Genomic DNA, 10,089 nt, shown 5'->3' on the forward strand with positions numbered 1-10,089 from the left:
TTGTTTGTATTAAACGCTTCCCCATCCGCTGTGACACGTTCCCCCCCTCCCCGGGGTGGGGTCTGGGGGGGCTCATGACACAACCCGTCGCCTCCCGCCATGTGCCACGTTTGCTGGTGGGGAAGGTTCCCACCCCAGGGGTGTTGTCATTGAACCAGAAACCTCTGAGCAACACAGAATTAGTCCCTGAGATGAGACAGCGGGTCCTTCACCCCCTCCCCGGGCCGGTTAACGGGGCTGAAAGATGCCTGGAAACAAAATCCGGGCCTGAAAGTGCTTTTTTTCCTATTAGAGAGGGAAAAAAAAAACCAACCCAACATAATTAGGTAAAGATATCAAAGGATTGAAAGCTCTGATCCCCTTATGTAATGGGAAATAGGCTTGAAAATCGACTCGAGGGTGCTGAGCCTGAGGTGGAAGGTGAGGGTGTGAAGGGAGCTGGTTGTTTAAAACTCAACCAACACGATTAAAACAGAAAATAATGGTGACAGGAGTGGAGTGATGGAAGCTGAGGATGTCAGTCTGTCCTGTGTGAAGGAGCCACGGTGAGCCCTCCTAGCTGGACTAGCAAATTCTTCTTAGAAAGCCATTTTTATACTTAGGTTATTTCTTTCCGAGAGCATTAAATGCACCCAAACATCACACTGAAATATCTTCTCGATGGTGAGGCAGCCTTTGTTGTGCTTTTTATCGGGGAAAAGGGTGGAATTGTATCCAGGATTGGCCCTGCACGCTTCAGAACAGGGGGTTTGTTTGGAAGTGTAGTCAGGAATGTGCAGCTCTACAGTCATTCCGAGATAAAATAAACACATTATTTATGTATAAATACATTATTTGTTTATGTATAAATACGTAAATATAAATAATATGAACATAATATAAATAAGTATAAATAATACATAAATATGTATATATATTTATGTACAAATACATAATTTATTTATTCAGTGTTACTGAATTTAAGTGTGTCTCTTTGAAAGAGCCTAAAATGATGAATTGAATAATCACAGATGGAATGGATTTGACTGAGTGCTATTTTTAATATAATTTCCCAATTTCTGGGCTTACTAATTACTTCCAGCATCGAATATTTGACCTAAATAACCATTCGGTGTTTTTTCTGAGACGGTTTATTCGTCACAACTTGCAAGCTCTTGAAAAAAATCACCCCCCAAAAAAATAAACGAAACCGGCTGGGAAGGGTGCAAAATGGTGGCTTATTTTCTGGGTGTTTATTCTGATTTGCAAATGGCTGCTGGCACTCACAGACAGGACGATTGTGCAAATTTCCCTCAGGGCCTCGATTGCTGCATCTGCTGAGATGACGCAACTGAAGAGGGAGCCTGCAGGGTGAAGGATGGTGCAGAGGGAGGGGCCAGGCAGCACAGCCTCTGCTCTGCCTCCTCTCAGGAGCCTTATTCCCTTCCAGCAGGCTTGTGGTGAGGGGGAAATGTAGCCTGCATCGAATAAATGTCTTGTTTTCATGTAAAAAAATTGGAGTGGAAGCCAAGCGGTGTCGAACTGCTCTGCGGAGTTTGGTTGAAAAGGGTTTTCAGGGGGTCTTGGAGGGTTTTCAGGGGGTCTTGGAGGGTTTTCAGGGGGTCTTGGAGGGTTTTCAGATGGTTTAGGGTTAAGGTTGGGGGTTCCCAAGGGGTCTCTTAAGGGTTTTCAGATGGTTTAGGGTTAAAGTTAGGGGTTTTCAGGAGGTCTTGGAGGGTTTTCAGATGGTTTAGGGTTAACGTTAGGGTTTTTCAGGGGGTCTCTCTTGGGGTTTTTTCAGGGGGTCTCAGGGTTTTAAGGTGGGTTAGGGTTTTCGGGTGGTCTTGTAGGGGTTTTCAGGTGGTCTCGTAGGGGTTTTCAGGTGGTCTCCTGCAGGGTTTTCAAATACTCAGGTCTTGGACTTCAAACTGGCAATTTTGCTTCTGAGCATGGTAAAAATATTTGGGCTGTAATTGGCTAATCAGGCCAAAAGTGCTGAGACAAAAGGTCTAAGTGAATGAGGTCATATATCAGAGGGGAAAGGGATTTCTGTCTTATCAACAGGGTGGGGAATCAAATGGGATCTTGCTGGTGTGATAGCAGAGTGGTGCAGGTCAAACATACTGGTACAGAAATGCACCTTGCTCACTTCAAGCTGAGAATATTTTCATCTCCAAATGAGTTTTCCCCTCCAAATACTGTAGGAGCTTTCTGACAAGTGTTCCTGTCCCTGCTCTGGAGCTTCCTTTGTCTTGCTTAGGTAGTGGGAGGAGTTCCCTTGGCCTGAGTTTGTTTTATTTTTCTTAAATCTTGCCATCTGTTGAAAACCAAGAGTTCACAGGGCTTTGTTTTCTGCTGCCTGTTGTCCTTTCTAACTGTGAATCCTTTCCAGTTCCAGGGTTCCCTTCAATTGCTGTAGTAACCTGGGTCCGGGGCCTCGGTGGTGCTCCTGATGTCCCTCACCCACCCCTGAAGATCCCAGGTGGGCGAGGGAATAGTCAGAGGGATCACAATCTTTCAGCTAATTTATTTTACTCGGTGAGTATGAAGAATAAGAAACAGCTTGCTCTGGTGAGCTGGAAATAACGTTTCTTCCCTCAAACCTATTCATGAGTTCTCCCTTCACCAAAAGTAACTTTGTCCCTGTTCCTGCTCCAGGATAATCGGCTGAATGTAACAGAAGAACTAACATCTAATAACAGGACAAGAATTCTGAATGTCCAGTCAAGGCTTACAGATGCCAAACACATTAGTTGGAGAGCAGTGCTGAACAACAACAACCTCTATATAGAAATTCCCAGTGGTGCTCTGCCTGAAGGGAGCAAGGACAGGTGAGTGGAATGAAACCAACTCCAGTTTCTCTTGCCTCCATCTTGAAGGCCTCTCAGTAGGGTGGAACAACACTGTGCTGTTGCTGATCTCTGCTTCCATTTGCTCTGACAGTTGAAGCTAAATGATGGTGCTTTATGCTTTTTTGGAACTAAGTGACCCTGTTGTGAGGACCATTTCTACCTGTTCTGTAAGGCAGAACCACCCAAGAGCTCTGTGATCTCAGGCTGTGATCTCCCAGGTATTGGGTGGTTTGTTTTACCCACTGAAAACACCAGCCTGGTTCAGAGCCTCTCACTGCAATTATCCCTTGAGCTGCAACAGAAAAGCCTATTTTTTACATGAATGGTTAAATTTTTGCTTCAGATTCAACCTGGAGCTCGGGGATCTCCAGTTGCTGTGAGACTCCATGTGCAGATCATCTCACAGACTATTCCTGAGGGAAGGGCTTGGTCCTGTGCACTGAACACCTTGTTTTTGTCTCCCAGTTTTGCAGTTCTTCTAGAGTTTGCTGAAGAACAGCTTCGAGTTGATCATGTGTTCATTTGTTTCCACAAGAACAGAGATGATAGAGGTAGGTCTGAACTCTTGGCCTGTCTCGAGACGTAAAAGCAGCATCGGAAGTTGCTTTGGGTGGATGTTTCACCTCTTGTTTAGTGTCATGTGGATGAAATGTGGTTTCTGCTTTATTCCTAGCTGCATTGCTCCGTACTTTCAGCTTTTTGGGCTTTGAGATTGTGAGACCAGGGCATCCCCTTGTCCCCAAGAGACCAGATGCTTGCTTCATGGCCTACACCTTTGAGAGAGACTCCTCAGAAGAAGAATAGATCGCAATGGTTTGCCTCTTAGAGCTTTCTTGTTGTCTATAAAGATGATTCTGTAGAAATTTTGTCAACATCTATTACAGTCTATCTAAAAAAAAACCTCCTGTTTCAAGCATTGTGACCAACTGCTCTGGTGGTGAGATGTTGAAAATTTCAGACTCCACATCTTTTTTTTCTGGATTTGTGCGCATGTTGTGGTTGTGCAAATAAATGCTCCCTCCAAATTAGCAGTATATTTCTTGAAGTTTAATATTGTGTTTGTGATACTGAAGTATTTGCTTTTAATTCTAAATAAAAATTTATATTTTACTTTTTATTGCTGGTTTTAAGCTGTTTAAAAGACTTGGCACTCTTCAAGAGGTGGCTCTGGAACTGCCCCAACCATTAAAGCTGCAGGTACAGAAAGATGTTGGTCATTCTTTGCTTGACTGGAACTCATGGCTCTATGATCTACCAGGACTTGAAATAATCAGGCAATCCTGTAAAAAAAACAACAATTACTTTGAGTTAAATAATTTGCAGGTTGTCCATTTTCTGGGGTATTTGGGATGGCTGCATCCCTGCTCCATCATAGAATGGGTTGGGTTGGGAGGGAACTTAAAGATCATCAGGTTCCAACCCCCTGCATGGGCAGGGATACCTCCCACCAGCCCAGGTTGCTCCAAGCCTCATCCAACCTGCCCTTCAACACTGCCAGGGATGGGGCAGCCCAAGCTTCCCTGGGCAACCTGGGCCAGGCTCTCACCACCCTCATGGTGAACAATGTCTTCCTAATACCTAACTCAAATCTACCTTCTTCCAGTTTAAAACTATTGCCCCTTGTCCTATCCCTGATCTCTGGTGACAACTTCAGTGTCTTCAGCTACTTCAGGGCATGTCTTAGTTGGGGAGTCACAGGTGACAGGCTGAGCAGCACAGCTTGGGGCTGCCCTGAGCTTCCAGTATCAAATCTGCAATGTGGATACCTCCAGTCTCACTCCACCAGTAACTGAGTCCTACACCAGCATCTGCTGGGTGAGTTCTTTGGGATCTAGAAGGCTCGTGGCACTTTTACAGGTAAACTGTCCCTGGGCCTGGGTGGCCTCCAGGACTCCTGGGCAAACACAAGGGGGTTGCAGAGTAAGGAGAAGGGGCCACTGTCATGGAAGGCCTGTTATTGGGGTCCCTGAACACCAGTTGGGGTTCAGGATATTGATCAGAAAGGCACAGGCTGGGTGTGTCATGTCAGGGTAACAAAACTTGCTGTGAAGCCTGGAGAGATGTCTCCAAAGGGCTGTGATTTCAAGTGTTGTATTTCACTTTTAAATTTTTCTCCAGCGCTTGCAGCTCTGGAGGAACGTTTGGCACCGTTGGAGCTGATTTATCTTTCCTCTCTAAAACCTTGGAGCAGTGAATCCCTGGATGGTTGTTTTCCTGGGTTGCTGTGCTGTGAGCACATGATCTTCATTCCTGATGTCCCCACTGGGTGTTGCTTTAGAACCCTACATTGTGAGGTGTTGAGTAGAAGGGAGGGGGCTTAAGGATCCCTCCAGGGTGATCAGTGTCATCCTGAGGCACATGTTCTGGGCTCAGCTGTGCTGAAATCCCATGGAATCCCCCAAAATGCAATCCCTGAAGTTCCCTTCTCAGCAATGCAGCAGGGAGAAGATCCTGCGGTGGGATCTGCAGCACAAAGTGCCCTGGGGCAGGGACAGTGTTCCCAGTGAGCCTGTGGTTCAAACCAGCAGCCACAGCAAAGACCTGGATGTTCTTGATGCTCTGATGAAGTGGCTTCAGGTAGTTTTACAGCACTGCCCCATCCTGGGCTGTGCTCTGCTCCTGGGGTAGGTCTCCTTCCCACAGGTCCCTTCCCAGTGTTTTTGGTGGCTGTAAAATCCTGCTCTTCCTCTGGGTTTCCTTGGAAAGATGTGAACTTGCTGCTCCTGCTGTGCTGAAAGGCCACCAAAGAGCTGGGCATGGCTAAGGGGAGGATGTTCCTCCTTTACCCAGCAGGTGGGCAAAGATCAGAAGTTCCTAAACTGGTTTTCTAGAGAAATCCTTGTTTGCACTGCTGTGCCTGGAGCTGTCCCCTGCTTTCCACAAGGACTTCAGGATGGAGATGTTGATGGTCCTACCTTGAAGGCTGTGGTGCCCTGTAGATGTTTCACTAACCTTGGGTGCTCCTGGCAGAAGGGGAACGGGTCACCCCAGGTGGAAAGCAGAAACAGGGGTGATGGGAGGTGCCAACACTGTGCTGGGAGCCTGGAGGTGCCCACAGCAGCAGGTTCTGTCTTTGTTTTTCCAGGACCAGATGCCCAAGGTGGCTTTGGGTGAGTGGCTGCTGTGCCACGGGCTTTACTGCCACCTTGTAGCCACCCGAGATACTACAGGAGAGTTGCTGGGGGCTCACCCAGGACAACCCCTCCTGCCTGTTTTTGGCCCAAAAGTCCATATTGGAATGTGAACAACGTTTCTGAGGACAGGTTGTGCTTGGGGGGGGGTGATCATGTCAGGGTTGGTGTGGCCAGGGAGCTTGTTTGGTCCCTTCTTGCACTTGCAGGGGCAGCACTGCTGGGTTTGGGGGCTGCTCCAGGAGGGAATGGTCCTGACTGTGTGGGGAGCCTGGCACAGGGAGCTGAGGGGTCTGGTGGGTGCTGGGTCCCTGGGTCCTGGCACAAGGGGATGAGGGGTCTGGTGGGTGTTGGGTCCCCCTGCAGCCTGGGTGACAAGGGCTGCCCAGGCTCTGTGGGCAGGGCAGGAGGCTGAAACCCACCAGCATCTTGGGTGTGGGGGGGTCACATCTCTGGTTTGCCAGGGGTTATTTTGGGCTCAGGGACCCCTAGGAGGCCTCCTCCCTGATCCAGCTGTGCCCCTGGGTGCCTGGAGTGCCCCATGTCACTGGGCATGCCAGGGATGCAGAGCTCAGGGGGGCTGCTCTTGTTGCTGCCAGGTCAGAGCTGCCAGTGCATCAATAATTACTTCATTAATAAGTACACAAATGACCTGAGCAGAACTTTGCATGGAGCTCCACTGGGATGGTCACTCAGCATCCCTGATGGGTTTGGGGACCAGGCTGGGAGACTCTTGTGATGCTGTGGGTTTCATACAGAATCACAGAATGTCTGGAGTTGCTGCTCTTGTTGCTGCCAGGTCAGAGCTGCCAGTGCATCAATAATTACTTCATTAATAAGTACACAAATGACCTGAGCAGAACTTTGCATGGAGCTCCACTGGGATGGTCACTCAGCATCCCTGATGGGTTTGGGGACCAGGCTGGGAGACTCTTGTGATGCTGTGGGTTTCATACAGAATCACAGAATGTCTGGAGTTGGAAGGGACCTCAAAGATCACCCAGTCCCAACCCCCCTGCATGGGCAGGGACACCTCCCACCAGCCCAGGCTGCTCCAAGCCCCATCCAACCTGCCCTTCAACACTGCCAGGGATGGGGCAGCCACAGCTTCCCTGGGCAACCTGGGCCAGGCTCTCACCACCCTCACACTCCACAATTCCCTCCTCATGTCTCACCTCAATCTCCCTCTCCCAGTTTTCATCCATCCCCCCTTGTCCTCTCCCTCCCTGCCTTTGTCCCAAGTCCCTCCCCAGCTTTCCTGGAGCCCCTTCAGGCACTGGAAGCTGCTCTAAGGTCTCCCTGGAGCCTTCTCTTCTCCAGGCTGAACACCCCAACTCTCCCAGCCTGGCTCCAGAGCAGAGCTGCTCCAGCCCAAGGATCATCTCCGTGGCCTCCTCTGGACACGTTCCAACAGCTCCACATCTTTCTCTTGCTGGGGGCACCAGAACTGGACACAGGATTCCAGGTGAGGTCTCACCAGGGCAGAGCAGAGGGGCAGAATCACCTCTCTCCATCTGCTGGCCACACTTCTGTTGATGACAGCCCAGGGGCCAGACCCTGCAGCCCAAGTCCCACGTAACCTGACCCGAGTTTATTTACTAATAAACCCCATGGAGGCTGTTCTGGGCAATCAGGCAGGGCAGGTTGGCTTTGTGTTCCTTCCAGGATCCATCACCTGGGTGTGCAAGGTTGTCAAAAGAAGCACATAAAGGACCAGTATTTAAGAGGCTCAGCTTGGGGTTTTATTGAAGCTGTGGGTCTGTTGTTATTTCCTCCTTTAAAATGTCATTTACATTGGTACCTGTGCCAGAAACCATTCCTAAAAAGAGCAGGCTGGGCCAGGTGGTGTATTTCTGGTTTGCAGATGGTTAAGATGAGCTGCAATGTGGGGCTTCCAATTGTTATTTAAAACAGGAAAAAGCCTCGTGGTGGCCCCGGGAAGGATCTGAGGGGGTTTTGTCCAAATTGTGTAAACTTTACCCAGGGTAATGAGCTGCTAAATTGGCCTTTGATCCTGGGGGTTCCATCCAGGCACCTTTCTTGACCTGCTCTGAGAAACTGGACTCACAGCAACTGATAGAAATCAGTGTGTGTAAAAACACCCCCCGAGTTGTGGGAACCACGGGGGGGAGTTTGGCCCCAGCTTTGTCATTCCTGGGCTGCAGGGGAGTTGAGCTCAGGTTTGCAAACTGGGGTTTTCCCAGCCAGGACCAGCTTGGGTTCCCTGCAGGAGGCAGCAGCTGGTGGATCTGGCCAGGTCCTCATGGGCTCTTGAATCTGGGGAGAACTTTTGGGTGGGCTGAGCTTCAGCTTAACCTCAGGGAGTGTAGAGAGCCTGGGTGACTTGGTAGAGAGTGTGTTCTGTGACCTTCTGGAAGTACTGGCAGCACAGCCAGTCCTCCAGGCTGGGCCTTGTCCCTGCCCCAGCTGAATCCTCTGCAAACTTGAGGAGCAGCAGAGCCCTCTTCAGCTCCACCCAGCTCCTGAGCAGGGTGAGGGTCTTCTTGCTGCTGGCAAAGAGCTCCTGGCGAGGCCCCCAGAGCAGGACCTGCAGGATGCTCCTGGCCTGCTGGATGGAGACCCTCTTGCAGGGATCTCTGTGGAGAAGCAGCACGGCCAGACGCTTGAGTCCCGTGGAATAGATGGACAAGGGAGGGATTTCAGGAAGTCTGTTGTTTCTGAACCCCAAGGCATCTTCCAGAGAGATGTCCACGTGCAGGATCTGATAGATCAGCATGCCTACCTGCAGCTCATCTGCCACTGGGGAGGGTGCAGCAGTGAGCCCCTTGGTCCAGTCCTGCTCTTGGCTGGTAGAACAAGGTCTTTGCTTGTCTTGGACCTTGAAGAAGCTGCTGATGAGCAGCCTTGGAAGGGACAGCCCCAGGGGTGCCTCCTTGCCTTGCTGGCTCTGGGCAGGACAGGGGCACTGCACCAGCAGCAGGTTCTGGGGGCAGAGGTCCCCCAGCCCCACGTTCTGTCTGTGGAGGTGCTCCAGCCCCATGCACACCTGCAGGAGGAGGAGACAAGCCAGACGTTCATAGTGCCCAGGGCTGGTCCTGTGCAAACCATGGGATCCCTTCACAAAGCCCTCCAGGGTCTGGTAGGGAACCTCAGGGGAAAGAAGAACCTGCAGGACAGGGCGGGTGGCAGGATGAGCTGGCTCCTCTCCAGAAGGGGACCAGTTCTGCTCTCCATCTCTTCCCAGGAGCTGCAGCTCCTGAGGAAGGTGGTCAGTGAGGCGGCCGATCAGGCTCTGGATGTTGCAGTGTGTCCCGAGGGAGCTCTGCACCCCCAGGCTGGAGCAGCCCACCTTGGGGACCTGCAAAGACAGGCAGGGCACAGCCAGCTGAGCCAGGATGGAGCCACTGGGTCCCAGAATCACAGACTGGTTTGGGTTGGAAGGAACCCTGAAGATCATCCAGTCCTGACCCTCCTGCCACGAGCAGCTGCACCTTCTGCTAGACCAGGTTGCTCCAAGCCCCATCCAAAGCCCCAAGCCAAAAGCTTCACCCTGCCCCAGGCTGCTGCTTCAGCTCAGGGCCACACCGGTCTGACCCACACGTGGTGCTGGGCTCCCTCTGCACCCTCCCGACCCACTGGTGCCTGCTGGAACTGGTTTGAGCAAGGAAAAGTGCTGCTCTCCTTGACCCAGCCTTTGGACCAGTGGGAGCCCTCCCTGTCCCCACCAGTACCACTATCAGCACCACCAGCATCGCTACCAGCACCACCAGCAGCAGCAGCATCACCACCAGCATCACCACCACCAGCCCCACCAGCACCAGCCCCACCACCAGCATCACCACCAGCATCACCACCACCATCACTACCACCACCACCAGCCCCACCACCAGCAGCACCAGCACCATCTCCTTCAGCAAATGCAGAAGCTGGTGCCAAAAGGGGAAGCGCCTGTGCGACCCGGGGCAGTGGAACAGCAGCCCAGCTCCCCGTGCCATGGGATCCAGCCCCCCCTGCCCCTCCCAGGGCACTTCCCCAACATCCCCACCTTACCTTGGCTGCAAACACCAGCTGGCTTTGCTCGGAAGAGAAGCCCACCCTGAAGTACCAGGCGTCCCGGCTCTCGCAGCAGGGCTGGGGCTCCAGGATGCTCAGCCCTGCCCAGCCCT

General features: G+C 51.3%; 2 protein-coding genes across 2 annotated transcripts in view; one reads left to right on the forward strand and one right to left on the reverse strand.

The window, feature by feature from the left end:
* Nucleotides 1-501: 501 nt before the first annotated feature.
* Nucleotides 502-4,038, forward strand: OAZ1 (ornithine decarboxylase antizyme 1). The gene is given in 6 exon segments (XM_010001499.1): nucleotides 502-545; nucleotides 2,372-2,429; nucleotides 2,431-2,517; nucleotides 2,638-2,810; nucleotides 3,297-3,382; nucleotides 3,505-4,038. Coding segments are annotated over 6 exon segments (579 nt in total). The 3' UTR covers nucleotides 3,636-4,038.
* A 4,241-nt stretch (nucleotides 4,039-8,279) lies between these two features.
* The window catches only part of LOC104392140 (chromosome unknown open reading frame, human C19orf35), a 2,782-nt gene continuing 972 nt past the window's right edge, over nucleotides 8,280-10,089 (reverse strand). The window contains exons 2-3 of the mRNA XM_010001500.1: nucleotides 9,974-10,087; nucleotides 8,280-9,281 (exon numbers count right to left, since the gene is read on the reverse strand). Coding sequence (XP_009999802.1) covers nucleotides 8,280-9,281; nucleotides 9,974-10,087 — 1,116 coding nt within the window. The remainder of the gene's footprint in view (nucleotides 9,282-9,973; nucleotides 10,088-10,089) is intronic.

This window comes from Chaetura pelagica, unplaced genomic scaffold (genome assembly GCF_000747805.2).
Source record: "Chaetura pelagica isolate M959 unplaced genomic scaffold, ChaPel_1.0 scaffold437, whole genome shotgun sequence".
Classification (NCBI taxonomy): Eukaryota; Metazoa; Chordata; class Aves; order Apodiformes; family Apodidae; genus Chaetura; species Chaetura pelagica.